Here is a 24959-nt window from a genome sequence, read left to right as displayed (position 1 = left end):
GATCAGGATGTCGTCCTGGAAATACTGCACCCCTTCCGTGTCTTTGAAAAGTTTATACATCAACTTCTGGAACACCGCCGCGGTGGATGCCATACCGAATGGCATCCGCCGGAACTGGTAGCACCCGAATGGCGTGATGAACGAGGTGAGTTTCTTGCACGTGGGGTGTAGCGCTATCTGGTGGTATGCCAAGGTCAGGTCTATGGTAGAGAACCATTTGATGCCCTTCGTCTGAGCCAGCATCTCATTTATCCAAGGTAACGGGAACTTATCTATTATGATGTTTTTGTTGAGCTCCCGCAAGTCTATGCATAGGCGCACCTTTCCGTTAGGCTTCCTGGCTACGACCAGAGGCACTAGCCATTCTGCGCTCCCTATGGGCTTGATCACTCCATTATCTTCCAAGCGTTGCAATTCTTGTTGTACAGCGTCTCTACAATCAAAGGGGATGTTCCGCATTTTATGGTTCACCGGTTTGGCTCCCTCCTTGAGGCATATCTTGTGGGTAAACTTCGTCAGCTTGCCGATGGTGCCTCCGAAGACTGCCGGAAAGTCTGACTTCCACTTGTTGGCTTCGTACGTGCATGCAGGATCCGTCATTAGTACTTGTGTCGCGCCACCAGGGTTTAATTGAATCGCCAAGTCTCCCTGATCGACCGATCCCAACACTGATGGTCCCTTCTCTGCCATGTATAGCTTCCCTTCAGCCGTGCGGCCTTTGAATTCAAACATTAGTGGACGGAATCCCACCATGGGGATAGGTTCCCCTGTGACAGGATGGATGTCCGGGGGTAGCAGGTGTGTGCCTACTACTTGTGCGAAGTCTCGGTCCCAAAGCTGCGTTGTATGATGGTGTATGGGGATCCTGAGTCGGCAACCACTGACACTAGAATCCCCCCTACGGAAAGTTTGCACAACGGCTTACATGTCCGGGAGCAGTCTATGCCTAAGACTTGGTCGTCTATGCACAGCACGCTGTCGTCATCATCTTCGCCCCCTCCTTCTTCTGTTTCTGAGTCCTGCGTCACATACTTCAATGACGTTTTCCGGGGCTTGCGTCTACAGACTTTCTTGAAGTGTCCCATGATCCCGCAGTAGAGGCACTTGGCTCTGAAAGCTGGACATCTTTTGTCGTTGGCCGGGTGTGTCCCGCTGCCGCACCTGTAACAACTGTTCTTGTCCTCCCCTTGGGGCCTCGGGTTAGCTGCTGCTCTGGGTGTGTGTTTCTTGGGCTGCCTAGTGCTCCCTGTGAACGCCGGCTTCCGCTCTTGGGGGGTGGCGTCTGTCACCTTGCTCACTGTGTCTTTAATGGCATTGTCCTTTTTGGCTTCTTCCGCACACCGCTTGGAGAGCTCCGCCTTCTTGACCATGGATACTATCTCTTTGAGAGTGGCGCCGCTGCTGACCCATAACTTCTCTTGTATGGACGTGTTCACTGTGTGCATGATGATCTGGTCCCGGATGAAGTCATCATGAAGTCCTCCGAATTTGCAGGTGACCGCCAATCTCTTCAGTGCTGCCACGTAGTCATCTACTGACTCCCCTGCGCTCTGTTTCCTTTGAATTGAAGCGGTCTATTGCGGTGCACACCACCGGCTGATAGAGGCTGTCCAGGTCTTCTTTGGCGTGTTGGAACACGTCGTCATCGTCTGGAGGTCTGGTCTTCTTCACTAGGTTCATGTATACTCTGATGCCTTCTGGTCCCAGATTGTGTAGCAGGATCTTTTTTTGTCCTCTTGCTTGGGAAAACTTCGTCCCCTTCGTCCTCCAGCACCGATAGATAGTTCAGGAAGTACTCCTTCCAATCCTCCGATTTCATCGCCGGCTCCCCTGGTTTCGGCAGAAAGGGAACTGGGTTTGTGAGGGAGAAGGTTTGTGCGCACATGGCGGCTTGCCTCCATGGTGGTGCCTCATCCGTCCTGGGTGGAGGGCTTCCCGGTGCACTTTGCTCGTGCTGGCTAGTTGCCCCTGCCTGGGACGTGAGGTCCTCGCCCAGGCGGCCTTGTCCTTGGTGCACCAGGATCAGGTATCCTGTGGTAGCTTGGTTCGCTTGGAGCGCTGGGGCGGCACCGCTGGGTCTATGGTGCCCTGGATGTGGCTGGCTGGGGCTGTGCTCTTCTTGCGTGGTGCTCTCAAGTGCACCTCTTACACCTGCTAGTCAGTCTCTGTTGGTCCGGGCAGCGTTCTACAGGGCTATTTCTGCGCCTTTTATGTGTGCCAGGTCCCTCTCTGTGCATGCATGTCGCTAACTGTTCCTCAGTGGAGTGCACTTCCCACACAGCACTGCTCTGCGCTCTTATTTGCAGGGACGGGGCCGGCCGGCTGTCTCCAGGCTAGCGGGCTCACCTGACTGTGCACGGTAATCTCAGCTCCCCGCTGTGTGCTGAGTAATTTGCGGCTCCGCTGCCGCACTCTCCTCAAGGTCGGGCGTCCCCTCGCTTGTGTGCCGCCTTGGGGTCGATTTCGAGTGTCCGGCCCCCTCCCAGCCTCGTCGCCAATTTGTAGAGGTGGGCACGGGGACAAAGAGGCAGACACCGTATGCTTTGTTGAAGAAGATTTATTCGGCTGAGGAGAGCACCGGGAAACCTTCCAGCCTGTAACTCGGCTGGCGTTCTAAATGCACAAAATGGCGCCCGCGCTCCCCGCCATCACGTGACGGGGAAACACTAGAGCGCAACTCTACACACAGGAAGTTAGTATTTGAAGAACATCTAATATGTCACTGCTCTCGGGTGGCTTGAACAAAGCGTGGCAAATATAGAGAATCTTAACTATCTCAAGAAGGTATTGTATGCTCCAGGCTCTCTAGCTAGTTTCGATTCTGCTTGAGGCTTTGAGAGAATCCTTTCTCTAATCACTTTTAGTCAAGCAGCCACTACAATAAGATTTCCTCTGACTTAAGTGAGTCCCAAACAGCGTCAAAGCTTCAACCCGTTATTAATGAATATTAAAAACTCTTTAATTTCATTTTCCGCCACTACCCTGAATACCCAGTCCTTGAGGAGCCCAACATTCAACCTTGCAACACGGTAAACATAGGCCCAGATTTTCTAAACTTTGAGGCAACTTCGTGAAGTTGCTGTGCTGCGTTTCGTCAAAGGGAGAGAGCAGAAATGCGCTATATCTACTAGGATGGGGCACAGTTCTTCACGCTTGGTGCCTGCACTGTGTTTACATTGAGGTCACAATCGTTTTTATGCAGGAAGGGCAACTTTCCTGCACAAAAACTATTCTTTGAGGCTTTTTCCTCTTTGTATGGTCCATTGCAGCATATATCCAAAGCAGCAGTAACGGAGAGAAATAAAGACATTTCTCCTCATTACAGTAGCCTCGAGCAGGTTCACCATTTTGGCACAGACCCATGTTTACTGTCTTTGGTAAACACAGGTTTGTGTCAATATGGTTGGATGCATGCAACGCCCATGCTGCTGCACCCATGTAACGCCTCCCTGACACAAAGTAACACGAGATAGTGCTATATGCTTCCATGCGTTATTTTTGGGTTAAAATCCCACATAAAAAACATGCCAATCTTGATTTGTATGGCTTTGTAAATCCATCCCTACATGGGACTTAGCATCAGGGCTGTTTCATAAAAGTGAATACTCTCCGATGCACAAGCTTAATAAAACTGTCTCATAGTCTGTACAGGACTGCACTGACATTTGCGTAGGTTTGCCCTATATAAGTACAACATACATACAGACCTACAGGTTCTCTCCCTTTCTTCACCCTCTGGCCCAATTAAACATGCAAATCACCAGAAAGTGATAGACAGTGGCATAGCCCTGTGTATTGCCTTCTCCAGAGAGGAGCCTAATTTCTGATTCAGCAGGAGCAGGTCTTGTTTGGACTTCGTCTTATTTGATACTAAATAGTGCAAGACGCTCACTTCAGTAGGATGGAGAGTTCTCCAAGATTCTAGTAAACCCTTGTGTCTGTAAGCTACTGCTACCCTTATGACCCTTCCATACCAAATTCCAGATGTGCTGATTTGTCCCTAATATCACCCATCACCAGATTCAAGTTCCTCCATACTATAAGCGGCTTGGGGGCAAATTATATAATATTTCATAGTGTTGATCCAGTCATGATTCAGGACATGTACCATGGGTGCCAACACCACCCTACCTTTAAGCTATCCATTCAGGACCAATGAGCATTCTTCTTTATCCACCTTGGAGTCCTGTGTAGCATGCACCATATGAGGCACAAGCTATGTCAGTTTGTATCACAACCTCTGAAGCATTTTGGTCTCCTTTGGAAAGCAGATGGAGGACGTCACTCTCTTGGATGGACAATTTATACCCCTCACATTAAAGGAGATAAAATTGACCTTCCTATCCATTAGTTGGCAGAAGGTTATATCTACTACCCCCTACTAGTTCCCCACCAGCCACTCGGACAAAGTCTCTCATGGAAGCGATGAATGCAAGGTAAGTACCGGCCACAGTATGGTCACACTCATCATTGCCTTAATTGCTTCCAATCGAGCTACATTCCCACACAATAATTAATACACAATAAATAGCTGTAGGTCTAGAAAAGAACTGGTTATAATGAACCTGTCAACCCTTACAGGACTAACTAATGACCAGTCGAATAAGTACCCTGTCCACATACTGCCCTCCCTCCACTAATGTTCCCTCTTACAAATCGTCTGGTAAAAAGTAAGCCAGAGTGAATGCTTGAAGAAGCCTGTCTAATCTCTCACTTTCTATCTTCTGCTGGGGATCAAGTGGCCCTATCTGCCTCTGTTGCAGGGAGCCTAACTTTCTGTATCTGCTTGATCACTGCTTAATCACTTGATCCTCCCCTTTCCTGGCTACAGTTTCTATTTTTGGTTTTGCAATTTTCCCTCCTGACCCTTTATGCCACCTGTCACTGGGAAAGGATCATTGATCCTTCGTGGTCACTATATACTTGCCCTATTTATCATCTAAGTGCAATTTTCTTTGTTTAGGCAAAAACAGTTGTCTTTGCCATTGGAATGTAAGCTTGAAGAGGTTCTCCCATCTGTAGGTGTGTAATTAGCCAGCAGCATTAGCCGATAGGGCTAGGTACATGTCCAGTACTCCCTCTTTCTTTCTGTGGCAATAATTGCTTGCTTTAGTTGTAAATGATGCACCGTGTTTTGGAGGTAGGTTTGAGTGTTGGTCTGAGGGTCCCGTTCTCTGTGTTCTAACCATCACCACTTTTTCCCAACCTCCCAGTTCCAGAGTGGACCAGAAAGATCTCTGAATATAACTTTTTTTGTTTTTCAAAACTGTCTTTATTATTTTCTAAGCAGGAACACAGTGCAATAAGACCCATAGTACAATTCCTTCACATAACCAGACAGCCATTTAGGTATAAAGCTTTTACATTGAGTGGAATTGACCAGTTTCCACCATCATGCAAATTGTCCGCACGGTGAACAAACAGGTATGACAACCCCTTTAGCCCGTATACCCTTCCCCTTCAAACCATAACCCATTAACTAATTAACAGTACATGGGGACATCCTTAACAATACAGAAGGCTCTTCATCTCCCCCAAATGAAACATACAAGGAGCATGATGACACTGAGGCCCGGAACCACGTCCCCCCCTAGGCCATAAGGGATGTTACCTGTTTAAAACTGAAAGAGATGCAGAGCCCTCGTTCGGGTAGGACAGGCACACAGTGGTAGGCCTGTATAGAGGTTGTCCACCAAGGGACCTCAGACATATTCAAAGTTTTTATAGGTGTCGGATAAAATGTCCACTCTGCACCCCATCGTGACTGCCTGCCCCAGCCTCACATACCAATGTGCCCGTGAGACTGCCTCTTTACATTTCCATGCAGCCACCATCTTCGCAGCACCCAAACAAACCCACATCACCTACCGATCCCCGAAAGTTTAGCGTTTTAGACAGTCATCTCTCAACCCTTAGAGTGCAAAGCCTGGGTCGCTAGGGATCGGGTACCCCAACATTTCTTTAAGCTGGTCTAAGATCCAGACCAAAAAGGGCGAACAGTCGGGCAGTCCCACCAGATATGTCTTAAATCGCGTAACATTCCACACCCTCTCCAACATAGGTCAGACGTGTGAGTGAATTTTTCTTAAAGTGTGGTGGGATAAGGTTACTAATTCAATAGTAGTTTGTAGTGTGCCTCCCTCATACCCATTGAGGGGTTGAACCGGGGCATATCCCTCATAGTTTAGACCAGCTTGCCACTAGAATGGGGTTACTTAGAATCCGTTCCAAGAGCTCCATATGACGTGGCCGAGGGGTGAGCATAGTGTCTAATAAGAGTGCATAGAGAAAGGAGATACACCTCTTAGAGCCACACCCTTCAAGCACAAATCACAAATTGCACAATAAGGGTGAGACCTCTAGTGGCCACCGCCCGCACCTCTGGTTGAAGCAGCCAATGTTTTAATTTATTATAGTGAAAGTGTTCTGTTAGTGGGAGTTGGAAATCCCGTTGGCAATGCTCAATGGTCAGAATATCCCAGTTATGGAATATGTTGGATATAGTAATACAGCCTCCCATCCTCCAAGCCGGTTGTAATGCTCGGGAGAATGTCCGATTGTAATGCAACGGAGTAAAAAGGGAAGGGAAGGTAGTCCATGCAGCTGACCTGTTCACTTCATTTCATACTTTAAGGGTGGCCCACGTGGGTATGCGAAGGAAGATGTTAGGAGGCATTCCACTTTAATCTTTCACAACAAATCCCATATATACATCTCCACCACCACTCTGTCCATGTGGAGCCAGTGTTTGTCTGACTCCCGTGCAGACCATTCAGGGATCACCCTTGACTGGGCAGCCTTGTAAGAAAGATTGAAGTCTGGCAGGCCTAGACCCTGAATCTTTAGGTAGGAGTAAAAATTTGTATGGAAGACATGCCCTGTTATTTTGCCAAATAAAGCTTATCACCAAGGATAGCAAGGCCGGGAAGAACCCATGATCAAATCCTATAGGGAGCCTCTGAAATAGGTATAGCAACTTGGGTAAGGCCGACATTTTAACAGCATGGATTCTCCAGAGCCCAGAGAGATACATGGGTGCACATCTTTTGAAATCAGTCTTCAATTGTTGCAATAATGGTGGCTAGTTGGCGCAAAATAGATCTGAAAGGTTGGGAGTTATCTTAATACCCAAGTACATAATATCTTTCCTAGCCCATTGGAAAGGCATAGCTGTCCCGATCGTTTCTATATCCGATGTGGGCAAGGTTAGGTTGAGTAATAAGGATTTTGTTAAGTTGGGACAGACCCACCCCACCCATTCAAATCGATTTCAATCCACTAGGAGAACCTCCAGGGAGCTTTGAGGAAAGGTCAGAGACAATAGAACGTCATCCGCATATAATCCGTTTTTTGTGTGCTCTGTGGAACTCAAAAGTAATGCCTTGAACATGAGGAGTCAAGCGTATGTTGGCTGCCAGTGGTTCAATGCTTAAAGCAAATAATAAGGGTGACAGGGGGCACCTTTGTCTCGTCCCTCTCCCTAATTGAAAGAGCTCAGAGCTCACCCCTTTCATCAATAAGCTGGCTCTGGACATCGCGTAATTGGCCGCAATCATGGTAATTAACTGATCAAAAAAAGCCAAAGCTTCACAGGGTATGGAGAAAAAGGATTAGTCACCCGGTCAAAAGCCTTCTTGGCATCAAGTGCCAATAAGACTCTTGGTATCAACTTTTTAGTAGCTTTCTCGACCAGACTACTCTCTGTATATTATTGTATGTCTGTCTACCCTTGAAAAATCCAGATTGTTCCGGATGGATCAAATCTGGAAGTAAATCATCCAATCTGGTATCAAATATTTTCAAGTACAATTTAGCATCAAGGTTTCAAAAGTGCTTTGGGGCGATTGGAGACACAAGCCATGGGATCTTTGCTCTGTTTTGTTAGGACGGAAATAACTGCCTCACTCATAGATGGAGTGACAACTACTGATTTGGCCATGTAATTAAAAAGGCCCACCAAGTGAGGGATAAGGTCAGGGCTAAATGTCCTATAAAATTGGGCTGTCAGCCCAATGGGCCCAGGTGATTTATGTAATTTCAGACCCGTTATCGCCTTGTGAACCTCCTCCTCCATAATCGGACTCCCTAGTAATTCGTTTTGCGCTTCTGTCACCCGACGTAAGTCTACTTCGCCTAACTAGTCCAGCTGGGTCTGCTTGTCCGTCCTCTCTGCCATATAAAGGGTCTTATGGAAATGGCCAAAAATATGTGCCTTCTCAGTGTCTGAAGATGCAACGAGTCCTATTTCTCAACTACTATCCCTTATATATTCTTTCTCCCTTTTAACCCTCAGTTGCCGTGCGAAATGGGGGCCCACTTTGTTACCCTGTTCGTAGGTTGTGCATTGGAGACGTAGGAGAGTGAGTTCTGCCTGATTGGTATAGATAGCATTAAGCTTCCCTCTGCGGGCAGGTACCTTTCTTTGGTGGGGAAGAGTCAGACTCTTGTGTAACTGTTCTATGGTATGAACATGGTTTCTAGAGTCAATCTCTCCTCGGCCCTTTGTTTATTTAGTGACAAGTTCTGTGCAATGCACTGGCCCCACACCACTGCCTTAAAGGTGTCCCAATTACTGGAGGGAGTGGTGTTGTGTGGGTTGTTCACCTGGAAATATTCTTTAATAGTTTTCCATAGATCATCTCATAGGAGCTTATCTCAAACGAGTGAGCCAGGAAAGAACCAGCGGCGATATTTAGGGAAGGGGGTCTGGGGGGACCTGGGCCAAAGCATTATACATAAACACATAGTCCAGATGTGAGTTGTTTCAGTGAGTGTTCGTGAAAAAAAATAAAATAAAGTCCTTTCGGTGTAGAGTACGCCATATGTCTAGGAGCCCCAACTCCCTAAGCAACCGCATCAAGACCTAGGGAAGCTCCCTGTGGTAGACCTGTGAGCATGTGTGGTGTCAACTCCCGAGTCCCACGTAAGGTTAAAATCGCCCATAACAATGAACTTGTGAATGTAACTTTGAATGTAGTTCCCCTCCAATCCTTTCAGAACTCCCCTAATTCTCACATTGTTCTACCTAGAATGATTTTCCGAGTTCTAAGATTTCTACTGGAAAATAACGTTTTGTTCTGTGAGGATGACTACCCTTAGGCGCAAGTATTCCTGGTTCATCGACCTGTTGTCTGGAGACTTATCTTAGGAGAAGACAGGCTCTACTAGGTCACTTACCGTTTTCTTGTCCTCCTGCATGTCCTATTTGAGGCTCACCCCCTCAGTGAGGAAAACCACTCTTTTAGGCCTTTATTAAGGACCTAGCTACCCTTTCTACAGCACTTGGTGGTGTGTATTTGCTTACTTCACCTTCTTCCTTAAGCCTTTTCTTGGAGTCTCCCTTGGCTTGGCTCTGGCAAGTCAGCATCTCCTTTACCAAAGGTTTCTCTTTGCCCTTTGGACCTGCCATGTCTTTCAGATGGTTACCCTCTCTGGCCAGGTGTGCTTTTGACTGGGTCTGCCACAGAGATAGGACTCTGTTTTGTGTCCCATCAGTCCAGGCGTCTCAAATGCTCCATGTCTTGTTTTCCTAGTTTACACTGCAGTTATGCCCAGTCCATATCCATTAGGAGGGAGCTTAGTAGCCCCTCCAACAGCAAAAAGTGAAATCCAGTATCTTTCAGGATGGCACTCACTTGCCCCAGTCTTTTTCCTCTGGTGTGGACCCACCAGCAGGGGCAGCTTACACAGTTCCCGCAGCGTCTTCTGGCTCTTGCTGTGTAAAGGAAACTCAGGCAGTCTCAGCATATCTGTTTAGAGGTCGCTTAATGTCACTGACAGGCCACTCACCTCATGAAGGGGCCTATGCGCATCACCATGATTTTCTCTGTTCATTGGCCCCTTATAATCCATAGAGATACCATCTAACATGCTGCCCACCATTTTGAGAGTTATTCGCTGTACGTGTTTTTGCCTCAGTCAATATTTTACTATTCCCAGTTGAACACATGCTCTGGTGACCCCTTGTAGACTGGCCGGGTATCACACCTTGCAAATTGTCTCCCTGAGCCCCTATCCACTGCTTTACTACAACATAACAATACGTGTTCACTTAAATATGTTTTTCTTTATGTATTTTTTTTTCTAAAATATTTTTATTTCTGGGTAGTTATTTGGTAAAAGTACAATATACATCTACAATACCCATAAATGATAGATACTTAATTTTCTTGAGGCCCTGATTACGAGTGGGTCAGTATTTTCTGACCCATGCATAAACCCCTGTTTGCGCAGGGGTCGAAATTATGAGTTGGGTGTTTTTTATCTTCTCCAGTAATTACAGGGGAAATTTAATATGTTATGTTATGTTATTCTGAATTTATTAAGCGCACGGGCACCCAGAGGTTTCATGGCGCTGATAGTGAGGAAAGAATTAAAAACAGTTAACCTATCCCGAAGCTTGCTTGAATAGCCAGGTCTTCAAGGCTCCCCGGAACTCCATAGGATTGGTACATTTCCTGAGCGACAGGGGGAAAGAATTCCACACCTTTGGGGCAAGAAAAGCAAATCGACACCCGCCTTGACGCTTCCGTTTGAAGGAGGGTAAAGTGAGAAGGGACTGATGAGCAGAACGAAGATTGCGGGTAGGCACATGTTTGATTATTAGGTTGTTAATGAACATGGGACTTTTCCCGTGAAGAGCCTTAAAGGCCAAGCATCCTACTTTAAATATTACCCGTTGGGCTATGGGTAGCCAGTGAAGAGTGGCCAGCAATGGTTTCGCCGAACTCCCACCACGGTTCTTGAAGATTAATCTGGCCGCTTGATTTTGCACAGTTTGCAAGCGTTTAAACAAGAACAGGAGGAGGTAAATAAATAGAATTAGAAAAAGTCTAATCGGGACAGGACCAAGGCGAGTACCACATGAATGAGGGCAGAATGAGTGAGTAGATGAGCAATTTTTCTGATTTTGCGCAATTGATGGAAGCTGGACGAGATCACCGCTCCTACCTGGCTATTCACGGAGAGATCAGAGTTAATGGTAATCCCGAGGCTTTTCACCGAGGAAGAGGGGGAAGGAGGGGATCCCATTGTTGACGTCCAGAAATGAGGGCCCCAGCTAATCGAGCTTTTGCCCGGGAGTACCAGCTCGGTCTTCCCGGGATTCAGTTTTAAATGATTCAACTCCATCCACCGTTGGATGTGTAACATGGTTGCCTGGAATTCCACGGCGGAGTCAGTTGAGTCCAGTGGGAAAATTAGCTGCAGGTCGTCAGCATAGTTATAAATTGTAACCCTCCTGTTTTTTAAGGAATGTAAAAGGGGTTTGAGATATAGGTTAAATAGAAGGGGAGACAATGACGAACCTTGCGGGACACCGCAGGTGGTAGATAATTTGGGCGCTGTAAAGTTCCCGAGTTTAACTGCCTGGGTCCGGTTGCTCAGGAATGACTTCACCCAACCGAGGGCCGATCCTCGCAGACCAGCTTGTTCGGCACGGTGTAATAAGATGGTATGGTCCACCGTGTCGAACGCTGCCGACAGGTCCAGAAGCACCAAGGCCTGATGTGTACCCCTGTCGGCATTGGATCTCATTGTGTCCAGAACTGCGAGGATCACTGCTTCGGTTGAGTGCGCCTGGCGAAAACCGGCTTGGTTAGGCTCCAGATACTCCGATGTTTCGATGAAATTGGAGATGCAGCCAGCCCTGTGGGCTTCCAGGATCTTTGCTCCAAAAGGGAGGAGGGATATGGGCCAGTAGTTAGAGAGATTAGTCGGTTCGGCACCCGGTTTTTTAATTAGCAGGACCAGTGTTGCGTTATTAAACGAGATGGGGACTATTCCCTGAGCTAGGGACTCATTCAAGAGGGGGAGTATGCCTAGCGGGAGGGCTGAATAGATGTCCCTCAGGACGTATGGGGGGCAGCAATCATTAGGTGAGCCGGACTTCACACGATTCATCAGTTCCCTTAACCTAGATTGATCCATCGGGGGGAAAACCTCGAATTCAGATGGATTTCTGCAGATGTCCTTGGTGGCCACCATGCTAGGCCTTTCCGGGATGCTTTCTTTAATGGTGGCTATCTTATCCATGAAGAAATTATTGAGCTGATTGCAAAGCTCTTGCGTGGGGGCTTGGGGGGGGGGGGCGGTTCTTACATCATTGCAGAGATCGTTCACCACCCTAAAAATTTCTCTAGATTTATTATGTGCATTCAAAATTTTGTCGGAGAAGAATGCTGCCTTAGTAGTTAGAATAGAGTTCTTATAATTCCTACGGGCAGTCGTATATGACACTCTGTCCTCATCTAAGTACCCATATCTCCATTTCCTCTCAAAGTGGCGCAATTCCAATTTTTGTTTTTTTAAATCTGCCGTGAACCACCTATGGGCATCCATGCGACGAGCAAGAGAAAATTTGGAGAGCGGAACATGCTCATTGCAGGCAGCCAAGAGCCAATCAGTAAGATTTTTTTCCATAAGATTAATATCATATGTGGGTGCTGGGATTGAGTTTGACAGGGAAGACAAAAAGTCGTGATTGTTTAGTGATCTCCATTTCCTTACTACCCCTCCGACAGGAATGGGGGCCTTCGAATGGCCGTGAAGAGTGCAGGAAAATTGGAGTAGATGGTGATCTGACCAAATGCAGGGGGTTGCCGTCGGGATAGACAGCGGGACATTATGAGACCAAATCTGGTCCAGAATGTTTCCTTTTTCGTTAGTAGGGGCCAGGACTGATTGAGAGAAATTCAGATGGAGAAGGAGCTCAGAGAGTTCAATGGCCTGGGGCCCTGCCGCTGGGTCGTTAAACCAGTAGTTTATTTCCCCGATCAGCATTACCTTGTCGTAGTTGACAACTAAGCCAGCCAATTGCTCGCTCAGGGAGACCGGAAAGGTGGGCATGACCTTGGGAGGTCGATAGATCAATGCCAGTACCATGGTTCCCTTGTCTGTGTCAGATTTGATTAGAAGATTTTCGGTGTCCGGTAGGTCCAGGGAAGGTAAAGTGGTGAACTTATGATCTTTGTGGATGATGGCAGCAACGCCACCCCCTTGCTTTCCTGATTCTCTATTCACTGACAGTATGTAATAATCCGCCGGGAGAGCTGCTAGGACATCCGGTAAAGAGTCTTGGGTTAGCCAGGTTTCAGTGATGAGTAGCATATCCGGTCTATCTGAGTTAAGGAGTAGAAAAATATCCAATTGGTGTTTTACCATAGATCGTGTGTTCAAGTATAGGCAGCGGAGCGTAAGGTCATTAGATCTCGAAATTTTGCTAGTATAGTGAGAGCCCGGGGGAGTTTTGTCAGGGGAGGCCTGGCCTGGCTGGGGGCGGCAAATGTTATTGGCCATTAGGCAGGATCGTGTGGCGGGTTCCAGGCTAGGGAGGCGAGAGTGTTGTAGGGAGCGGAGTTCCATGGGAGTATAGCTGGAATTTTCACCATTCTGCCTAGTCCCTAGGCCCGTCCTGGCGCGGAGGGGCGCAGACGGGCTTGCCTTAGGCGCGCCCGCTGCGCTCGTCCGCTGCGCGTCCGAGGAATGCACATAATTATAGGAGACAGAAAGGGCGTGGCCAGACGGTAGTGGGGGTGGCCTGTGTGCTCTGGGGAAATGGCGGCAAGAAGAATTGTGACCCGCGGCAGCGCTACGATCCGCTGCGCGGGGATGCCCAGCACATGAAATACGAATGAATAAGTGCCCAGGGAGAAGGGGCTGAGTAAGTAAAAACACGATATCACAATCAAATTTTTAAAAATATTGCAAGCGTTTCTCCCGGCTTCCGCCTCAGGAGATAGGTATCCTCTGGTTCGCGCTCGTAGTCAGCGCGTCTTAAGTAACCTTCAGTGCGGGAGGGGCGTAGCCAGACGGTAGTGGGCGTGGCCTGTGTGTTCTGGGGAAATGGCGGCAAGAAGAATTGTGACCCGCGCCAGCGCTACGATCCGCTGCGCGGGGATGCCCAGCACGTGAAATACGAATGAATAAGTGCTCAGGGAGAAGGGGCTGAGTAAGTAAAAACACGATATCACAATCAAATTTTTTAAAATATTGCAAGCGTTTCTCCCGGCTTCCGCCTCAGGAGATAGGTATCCTCTGGTTCGCGCTCGTAGTCAGCGCGTCTTAAGTAACCTTCAGTGCGGGAGGGGCGTGGCCAGACGGTAGTGGGCGTGGCCTGTGTGCTCTGGGGAAATGGCGGCAAGAAGAATTGTGACCCGCGGCAGCGCTACGATCCGCTGCGCGGGGATGCCCAGCACGTGAAATACGAATGAATAAGTGCCCAGGGAGAAGGGGCTGAGCAAGTAAAAACACGATATCACAATCAAATTTTTAAAAATATTGCAAGCGTTTCTCCCGGCTTCCGCCTCAGGAGATAGGTATCCTCTGATTCGCGCTCGTAGTCAGCGCGTCTTAAGTAACCTTCAGTGCGGGAAGGGCGTGGCCAGACGGTAGTGGGCGTGGCCGTGTGCTCTGGGGAAATGGCGGCAAGAAGAATTGTGACCCGCTGCAGCGCTACGATCCCCTGCGCGGGGATGCCCAGCACGTGAAATACGAATGAATAAGTGCCCAGGGAGAAGGGGCTGAGTAAGTAAAAACACGATATCACAATGACATTTTTAAAAATATTGCAAGGGTTTCTCCCGGCTTCCGCCTCAGAAGATAGGTATCATATATCGCCCTTTGTTACATTTCATCCGGTCAAACCTGCTGTAGTTTAACTGGGGAAAGTGTACAGTATTTACCATACCATGTCGATTTTGGTGAGGTAAGCGACAAAATCAGCATGTTATTCCCCAAAAACTTGTGATAGGTACTATTTAACACTTATGATAAATAAAGTACCCGACAGTATCGTTATTTATCTGGTGCAATAAAAGGAACCTCTGTGCAAAGAAACTCGGTATCAGAACAGGGCCTACTGGTTTCTAAAGTATATAGTAATCTTGATTTTTGTACTGAATATTATTGCTATGATATGACCATCCTTCATCTGTCTAATTAGTGAACACCTTTTCTTTCTCTCCACAGCTGGTTGCATCGATTGTTTTTATAAGTTTTGGTGTTATTGCAGCCTTTTGTTGTGCCATTGTTGATGGAGTTTTTGCTTCAAAACATCTTGTAAGTAACCTAAAAATCTAAAACTTTACTAACTAATGGTGCACATAGACACGAATGCAGAAATCATTCTAAGATCAAACTTGCATTATTGCATATTTTAATAGTCACGGAGATCCATGAAATAGAGCCATGTTATGAAATATAGCATATTGACTAAAAGGTCGCTCTTTTTTTTAGTACTGAATGAATACTTTACACATTGCTATTTTCTGCTCTGTGCCACTGTTACCAGGGGGTTGAACTCAGGTTAATTTAGTGACTTTAGTGGTTCACCCTGACATGGGTTGTGTTTGTTTCTTAATATGGGTAGCCACCTACCTTAACTAGCAACTCGATTTTCTATAATTGCATAATGTTTGTGAGTAGTTGTTTGCCTCTATTAAAGATCCAGCTGAGAACCCCTACTTATTTGGTGAGGGTGGCTGTCTTTAGTCACATGTCTACTTTTGGTATGTTAAATCACCAACATTAAAGCATAACAAACCCTAATAGCTTGGTTTTAAACCAGGATTCAGCCCTGCAAACAGGAACTATGGGCCTGATTAAGAGTACGGCGGTCCTACGGACCACCATACTCGTAGTGGAGTGGTGGAAACTGCAGCACTGGTCCCACCTCCACAAGACCGTCTCAACCGCCTGCGATCCATGCTCCATCAGCGGTGGCATGGCAGTCGAGCCCAGTAATATTCTGGCGGCGATGCTGCGGCACCGCCAGGCATGTTCTGAGTTTCCTCACCACTACAGCTTTCATGGCGGTTAACCCGCCATGAAAACTGTGGCAGGGAGGAAATGTAGGGTCCCCTATGTCCTCAGGGCCATGGGATGCATGTGCCCTCTTTTCTGCACAGCATGGACTGCATAGGCTATGCCGTGCAGGACCAGCCTTTGGTGCTCCCATTGTGGTTCCTTTTTAATGGGCACCGCTAAAGCACTGCCTGCCAGACACTAGGAAACTCGTAACCTGGCGGGCGGTGTTCACATGGCTTTGGCGGTTTGGCAGCAATGCAGTGGTGTGGCAGCCACGCTGCCACACCTTCAAAGTCGTATTTAGGCCCCATGCCTTCAGGCAACGTATTGAGATACAACAGGTAAAATGCCCAGATGGTGCTGCTGTAATTACTCTTCCAGCTGAACAGAGTTCTGCTAACTCTATATTTGTTGGCAATAAAATGCTCCCCCAGCAGAATTTGGCAGAAAAAAGACTTTACGCAAAAACATTTTCTTCGAAGGTGACCAAACATAATATTCGGCTAGTACAAGTTCCGACAAAGGGTACGGCGTGAAAAGAAGTGCTAGCACAGAGTATGAAGCACTGAGTACAATTGCAGGTACATTTCTGCCTCTATAATGTCTGCAATCTCTTAGTAGCTGAAAGAGAAGGAGGAATGAAACACCAAACGCAAAGCTCATGACCTCCCCAATGAATATAGATATAGTTGCAAAGGATCTTATTGGTGAGATTAAATACCACCACTATCAATGAAACAAGTACAAATATAGTTATATTTATTGGGTTTGGTGAGTGTTGTTACTTAAAGAGATTGTGCTACTTTTTGTGTTTATTTATTGGTTATACCTATTGGGAGGTCATAAGCAGTGTATTTGGTGTGTGTGAGTTACGGTTTGCAGAGCTGTTGTGAAAATTATGAAGTGAATAGCTATCCATAACAGGTGAATTACAGTAGTGTTGCTATTTTAACTCACAACCATTGCTGTATTTTAACTGTGCTTTGAGGTGAATGTTCGTTTTTTTTACGACGCTCTACATCCAGTGTCCAACCAGCATGAAAGCTCTGGTGTGCCGACCTGCTATGGCCAACAAACCTCTACTGTGGCATGGGATAGCCGCAGGGACAGGCCTGTGGCCAGGTCCTGCTTCCAGCCCACCATGCTGCCATTCCCTACCGCATAAACCTCCAGGGGCAGTCAACACCAGCTGCAATTGACATTTGTCCTTGTGCAGCAGCGCATGACTACAGATCCTTGCCTTTGGCAAGCCATATGCCCAACCTTCCCAAAGCAGTCAACACCCACTGCTTGAGGGCTTCAGCCTAGCACAGCTGGGATTGGCCACTAGTCTTACCTACTGCCATAAACTTCACCAAACACTCATTGAGTCACCACTCTCCACAGTGCATGGCCATAAACCGTGTGCTGTGGAAAATGGGAGCCCAACCATCCTGGGCACCCAATCTCCTCTGTACCCAGCCTTTGGCTTGTGCTCAACTCCCACATTTGAACCAACCCAGGTCGTGCACAGCTAAGGTGCCGCAGATTGCTATTTTATTGGCACTCTTTTTTTTAGGATTCATGGATTCTGAGGGGAGGAGCATATGGGGTGAGGGTAGGGGGCGTGATTCAGAATGCAACCCACTGAGAATACCATGACAAACCCCCCACATAAGCCTGGGTGTCAGAGTGTGCTCCTCTGCCCCAATATTTTTCTTTATTTTTCCAAGTTCTGGGCTCTGTCTACCAAGTTTGGGAATGGCAGCTGCGAGTGGAATCTTTAGGCCAATTAGAGCACACTTATGAATGCTCAATGGATGACAGGAATAATAGCTCCCTTTTCCAGTGTGTATTTTTTGCAATGAATCGGAGTATTCTCCATGGATCAAGCGTATTTTAACCCTTCAGAGCCCTTCTGGCGCCTTTTTGTAGCTCTTCTTTCACAAAAAAATGCTGAACAGATTTACGCCAAACCAAGCAAAGGCGCTCCTCTGAGTAAAGTTCCAGTTTCATGTGAAGTTTGGGGTAATTCCGTTCAGCATTTTTTCTTGTAGTAATGTGAAGTCTTCCCTAAGGGTGCTAAAATGGGCAAGGCTCTCTTTTTGACCTTAGCCTCTTTATCCCCCTCCTGGACGGATATGCATGAGACTCGACATACCAAGAAAATGTGCTTTTTTGAATAGTTTTATGCTGATTTGTCAGTCAGTCAGTCAGTCAAAATACTTTATTTCGATAAATTAATATCATAAAAAGACATAGGAACGATACAATTTCAAACAATCATCAATTCATAATTAAAAACAAAGTCAAATCATGATATATTTACAAGCTATATCTATTTACACAGAAAGAATACAAAAAAAATATATACTTTCTAAAAACTCAATTATTAAAATGTATTAAAAAGAGGTCAGTTAATTAAAACAATCTATTCACATCACTTGCATGTTACATGTATATATATTAATTTCAAGGAGTAACCATTTCATATGGACGATAATAAAATTCAGCCATTATAGAACCATATTCGTTAAATTATTGGACAATTTCCTTTTCTTGATCCTAACGGCCCCCACTAGAAAACTAGCAACATGGAACATAATCCTGGGGGTCTGCAATAACTGTAGAAACAGGAGTGCTGGCTTAACCTGTATAAACCCTGCCTCCTTTAGAATCGGGATCAAATATTTCCTTCTTAATGCCGTGTAGTGATCACAGAACATCAAAAAGTGCAGTGTGTTCTGGGTCGAAAAGTTGTCACACTTACACGGCATAGCATTTTCTGGGGTACACCAGGTTGGGAAGTGACCAAGGGTTAAATGGATCAAATTAAACCGAAAACGAGTTAAAAGAAAACGATGATAAAGTTGATTTACGGTGGTTAAGTATAGTTCAGGGCCTGCATGAGTGCTCAAAATAATGCTAGTCCTCACCGTTGGTTTCTCAAGTTCTACTTGTTCCCTTTCCAGACTTAGCAATTCTCCCATCATGCCGTTAATCAGAACAATGTCTTTAGCAGTTATTGAGGCCGGGGAAAAAAAGAGATCTGGTCTCCCTAACTTAACAAGACAGTTCTTAATGTAAACTAACCACGGTATTTTGTTTACTCTGTCCAGCTGCAAACAGTCTTTTAGGATGATATGGTTAAGGGGAATTTCTTGGTTCATTCAGGTCTTTAGCCAGGCCAGAACAGGGGCCACTTTAATCAGATCTGAGATATATCCTATGCCAAGTTCAGTGTGAACAATATATGTTGAAGAGGACTGTGGCACAGAGAGAACAGATCTTAAAAATTTGTTCTCGGTGATCTGTATACTTTCCGTAGAACAGTTACCCCAGATAGCACTTCCATATGTAGCTACAGCAAGACATTTTGCTTTATAGATTTTTAGCAGCGTTACTATTGGCCTTGCTCCCAGTTTTTTTGTAAAACTCTGGAGTGCAGAAGATGATCTAGCAAGGGAGATGTTTCTATTTTTTATCTGGGGACCCCAGGTGCCTCTCTCATCAAAAGTTATCCCTAGATAGGGAAAAGTGGCTACTCTGCAGAGCTCTTGTTTCCCACAAGTAAATGTTTTTGAGAACTTGTTATTTTTGCCCTTGCCCGTTATCATAATTTCAGACTTTTTGACATTAATCTTTAGGTCCAAGGAACCCATAAAGTCCTCAAAGGCATCCAATAAGCGTTGAAGACCGATACCAGTACGTGAAAGCAAAACCGCATCGTCCGCGTGTAGAAGAACTGGAATTCCAAGTTCTCCTATACGTGGAATATCAAGGGTTGCTTCTTTTAGGGAAGGTTCCAGGGCATTTATGTAGACAGTAAATAGGAGGGGTGCCAGGATGCACCCCTGTCTAACTCCCCTTTCTGATTTAAAATGGCTCGTGCAACGCCCCTCCGAGGTGACTCTAACCGAAGCTATTAAATCGGTATGTAAGTCTGCTAGAAGACTAACAAGGGCCCTGTCCAAACCTATATCAAGCAAAATTTTCCATAGTTTGGAACGGTGTACAAGGTCAAAAGCTGACGACAGGTCCATGAACCCCAAGTACATGGCCCCCTCCTTGGCCCTCGTATATTTTTCTATTAGTAAGTGCAAATTAAGGCCTTGATCTATTGTGCTCCTTTTAGATCTAAAACCGTACTGAACATTAGATAGGACCCCTTTCTCAATTAGCCAATCATTCAGTTTTGTTAAAATAACCCGGCCCAATATTTTCACCGATGAATCAATCAAAGAAATGGGTCTATAACAGGATGGGTCTTGCCTGTTACCCTTTTTAAAGACCGGTATAATGATGGATTTTTTCCAGGAGTCCGGGATTTTGTCATATGTAAGAGCATTGAAGACATTACATAAGACTTTAGACCAAAATTTCGGTGCACTTTTGAAAACATCCCCTGGAACCCCATCAGGGCCCGGAGCTTTGTTTTTCGGAGTCATATCTATTGCCCTTTCCACTTCTGCTGCCACAAAAGTGACAGCAGCCTCAGCAGTACAAGGTTCCACTACCTCAACTTCAGAAATGACAGCAGAGGTAGCAGCACTGCTAGTAACTGTATATATCTGTATAAAATATTTGATCCAGCCCTCATCAGAAATATTAGCCTCTAAGGGGGTGTTTGGGTCGTCTGAAAAGAGTGGCTGATTTATTATTTTCCAGAATAGACCACTGTTTTTTAGAGTTTCTGGTTCAAGAAGTTGGGCTAGAGCATTGTCTTTCAGGTCCCTTTTTCTTTCTAGGATGGTTTTTTTGTACGCAATCCTAGCACACGCTATATCTGCACGGATTTTGGGAGTGGCTTTCAGGGCTTTTAGTGTACTCCATGCGCTTTTGAGCATTTCTTGTCGAACCATCTTTTGCCCACTAGCGACTTCTGTCGGGATTTATTCTGGAGACTACGATTAATTTCTATACAGATGTTATCAAATGCCGCTATAACCTCTTTGCAATGTGTTCTATTCGCTAAACATACTGCGACTTCATCCTCTACTTTGGACAAAACCTCTTGAAGAAAGGTTTCAGGGACTATTTTTGTCCATTTCAACCTACGGTTCTGGTCTTTTACCGTGAGGTTTACTCCCCCTCTAGCTTTTACTGTTTTTAAGGAAATTAAATCTGTATGCTTCACTTCAAGTAAAACAGGATTATGATCGCTAAAAGCTGATACCTCTGTGTAATAATTTATCACATTATTTAACAAAAAAGAAGACACAAAAATATAATCTATAATAGTACCCATATCTTTTCCCTTAAACGTAGGGGACCTATTTTTACCATCCCCGCAGCCTGACTCGTATAAGTTCCATCTTGCAAGAAAAGTTTCAAGAAGCTCTCCACGCCTGGTGTGTTCCAAATGAACAGATGAGGAGAGGGGGGGGCCTTCTTCATCCTGGCTAATTCATGGTAGGGTGCATGGGTGTATATTGAAGTCCCCTAATAATATTAATTCAAAGGTATTTACATTAACACTGTAGACTGACAGAAATTTGTCCAGTACTTCCAGATTTTGGCTGGTACACTCATTTGCATGTGAGTTATAAAAATTAACAAAAAGTATCTTGGCCTTATCTTGAGTAGAAAGTTCGACAATCAAACAGTTTTCAGAACCCGAAGAACACTGAGTTAGTGTGCCTTTTATGTCCAGTTTGAATAGACTTAGCAAGCCCCCCTTAGATCTTCCTGCCACGCTGCTAATAGCTAGAATACAAAAGTGGCTATAGCCATCCAAAGAGAAGCTATTCGTCTGGTCCCAAGTCTCTTGTAAGGCAATGATATCAAAAGATTTTAATGACGTTAGCCATTCAGCATTCCCAATTTTATTCTTTATACCGGCAATGTTCCATGTAGCAATTTTAAGGGGCGATGCTCATGGCTGGATAGAATTCCTCGGGGCATCGGGCAGTCAATAATTTCCCTCCAATGAGGATAAAGCAGTAAAACGATTGTAAAGAGGAAGAATATTATCAAACTGCCTGTTAGCTAACTGATAACGATATAAGTCCCCACTAATTTGATGCGCGGGTACATTCAAAGGTACGTTCGGAACACAGCCAGCCATCCCCCTTCCGCGCCCATTTACAGCATACCTTTGCTGATGAGGTGATCGATGTTGGGTGTTGACCAGATGGTTATAAAAAAAGCCAAGGGGTCTAGCACATACAGAATTTTCCAGGGTTGGTAAAGAGGCAGCTCTAAGGAGGACTGTTGCAACATGTTGTGGATGTTTAAAATTTACAATGATGCAATCCCCTCTTGTATTTTTTATTCCGTTGCCAATCCAACTGACTCTACGAGTGGATATTATATAATTTGAAAAGGCAAGCGGAAAACCACAATTCCTATTCAGCCAGGCAAGTGTTTTATTTTTTAGGGCATCATGGGTTTCTAGCCTAGAGTCAATCAGGCAAGAGTCAATCTCTGGGACATTAGTTAATACCACAGTGTATGGGACACACTCCGGTGGGAGGTTGACAAAATTTTTCCTCCTGGGTCTGCTTCTCCCGACAATATCTCCCCCTGCTAAGTTATTCTGATTGCCTTTTTGTGCTATATGTGGTTGTACTGATGTTTGTGCTAGTGCAGTTCCCGCTGGTGGTAAGTTAGAAGGTGGAATATTCAATGCGTTTACGACTGAGGGAGCCTGAGCAATCACCCCTGTGTCACTAACCCTGGTACTAGCTGATACGTATGCTACGGGTCCCGTTATACTGTTGCCCATGGGACCCGATGGGCCGGGCTGGGGGCTCGTCAGGATGGAGGACCGGGTCAAATGGGAATCTAGGAGACCTTCCAGTCTAGTGACCTCTTGGGCAAGCAGTTCTAACTTTACGACCAATGGTCTAATCAGTGCCTCTAATTTGGACTCAAGGATGGTTGCCAGGAGTTCAATGTGGGCTGGATGCAGGGTACTACCCTCGACAATGTTTATGGACTCTGGAGTGTCTCCCCTACTGAGTGATGATGTACCTGCCTTTTTGGTCTTTCGACCCGCCACCCTCTTGACAGGTGCCTTCCTACATGCACGCACCATTCTCCGTACGGGAGATTGAGTTGGTGAGAGCCTTGGGGAGGATGTCGGACTTTGGCTAGGAATAAATTCAGTTAGAATTTCCCGCTCTTCCGTTGACACTATGATGGATACATCGTTATTTGTGTCAACATTATTAGAGTTAACCCATCCACTGTCTGGGTGAAGCGACGGAGTGGTAGGCGTACTCAGCCTTGTAGGTGACGTTTCTGGGCTTACCCTGCTTAGTGATAGTCTCCTATCCTTATTGATCTTGCTGACTACCTTAACAAGATAGTTGTCCATTGTCCTTGTGTCATTAATAGCCACTGATTTGGAAGACCTAAGCTTGGACATAGTATGACCGGCAAGTACTAACTACAGAGTGATTTGAACAGTAGTAACTTGTCTGGTTCGTGTGGAACACTGTGATGTCAGTAGGGCCAACAAGCATTAAACGAGCAATAACCAATAATAAAAGGTAGAGTCTTACTAGAAGTCCGGGATCCGGATAATATGAACCAAGGTCCGTGGCCCAGCCCAGCCTCCTATGGCCTCTGACGGCCACAGACGGCCCGCCCTCTGCCCGGGCTCAGCCCGGCGCCGCCCGCGCGCGTCCCGCGACGCGGAGGGAGCCACTGAATTATGAAGCGCCTCCGGGCGCGCAGTCAGCCGGAAGTGGGCGGTGCGGTGAAGGATGCCGGGAGCTGTAGTCTCCCCCAACAGCGGCCTTCGGTGTCGTTAGGCGGCGGGGGAGACACACCGCGATAGCGCCCCGGCCAGTGGTTGACGCTCAGGAGCCCAGGTGAGTACTGGTGGGGTGATGGCAAGTGCTGGTCAAACAGAGAAGCCCGCTCCACCGAGGGAGCCACTGAATTATGAAGCGCCTCCGGGCGCGCTGTCAGCCGGAAGTGGGCGGTGCGGTGAAGGATGCCGGGAGCTGTAATCTCCCCCAACAGCGGCCTTCGGTGTCGTTAGGCGGCGGGGGAGACACACAGCGATAGCGCCCCGGCCAGTGGTTGACGCTCAGGAGCCCAGGTGAGTACTGGTGGGGTGATGGCAAGTGCTGGTCAAACAGAGAACCCCGCTCCACCGAGGGAGCCACTGAATTATGAAGCGCCTCCGGGCGCGCTGTCAGCCGGAAGTGGGCGGTGCGGTGAAGGATGCCGGGAGCTGTAGTCTCCCCCAACAGCGGCCTTCGGTGTCGTTAGGCGGCGGGGGAGACACACAGCGATAGCGCCCCGGCCAGTGGTTGACGCTCAGGAGCTCAGGAGCCCAGGTGAGTACTGGTGTGGTGATGGCAAGTGCTGGTCAAACAGAGAACCCCCTGATGTTTCAAATAGCACAAAAGTTACAAGCAAAGCAAAATGTGCCTTTTCAAAGGAAATTCAAACTCCAATCATAACTACAGAATCACTATCACCAGCTCTATAATACATCTTCATACATATTTCTCTCTCTCTATATATATATATATATGTATATATGGCTGGAATGTTCCAATGAGGAACAGGATCAAGACTGATTTGCACATGGCTGTGTCCATACTGGGGGACGTGTGTGGTGAGCAAAAGAATGATGGATTAAACCCAGATCCTTGTGACTGGGAGTGAATGTTTGCATTGTCCAGCATTCCGTCCATCAATTGTTTCTATAAGTACACACACACGCACACCTCATATCTCAGTCACATGCCGGAATAGCTAAGGTTGCCACCCCACTCCATAGGAAATCTGAATTTTGGTACCCCTAATAACTTCCCTCCAGCGGGTCTTTCTTAAAACATACCTATCATAAGGTAGCAAGAGGAGGAGGGGGTTATTGTAGAGCCTGCACCTGCTGAAGATATGGTCTTGTTTTAGCTCTCTTTCAGTTATGCTTGTTTTAAAGTGCATATCGCTGAAGGGCTTGATCTCAAACTGGTGCAATTGAGCTGCATGGCTTTTTGCCTGCAGGAGGTAAATAAAGTTTCAGTCTTGTATTTGCAGGTTTATATTAACTATCCTTTCCTTCTGTGGAAAATCACTTTATCAAACAAAGTGGCTAAGAAACAGACACAGCGTGGCGTCACATGCCATTTTGCTGCGCCGAGCTGTGTCATTTTAAAAGCACTGGGATGCATCGTATTAACAACAATATGTTGCATCTGTGTGCTTTCTCC

General features: G+C 46.4%; 1 protein-coding gene across 4 annotated transcripts in view; it reads left to right on the top strand.

The window, feature by feature from the left end:
- Positions 1-24959, top strand: part of TMEM255A (transmembrane protein 255A) — a 280465-nt gene that overhangs the window by 169243 nt on the left and 86263 nt on the right. For all 4 annotated transcript variants that reach the window (XM_085608098.1, XM_085608097.1, XM_085608100.1 and 1 more), the window contains one exon: positions 14968-15057. In XM_085608098.1, coding sequence (XP_085464224.1) covers positions 14968-15057 — 90 coding nt within the window. The remainder of the gene's footprint in view (positions 1-14967; positions 15058-24959) is intronic.

Source organism: Triturus cristatus, chromosome 5_2 (assembly GCF_964204655.1).
Source record: "Triturus cristatus chromosome 5_2, aTriCri1.1, whole genome shotgun sequence".
NCBI lineage: Eukaryota > Metazoa > Chordata > Amphibia > Caudata > Salamandridae > Triturus > Triturus cristatus.
The sequence above is the reverse complement of the archived record's forward strand: the minus strand, read 5'-3'. Positions and strand labels throughout refer to the sequence as shown.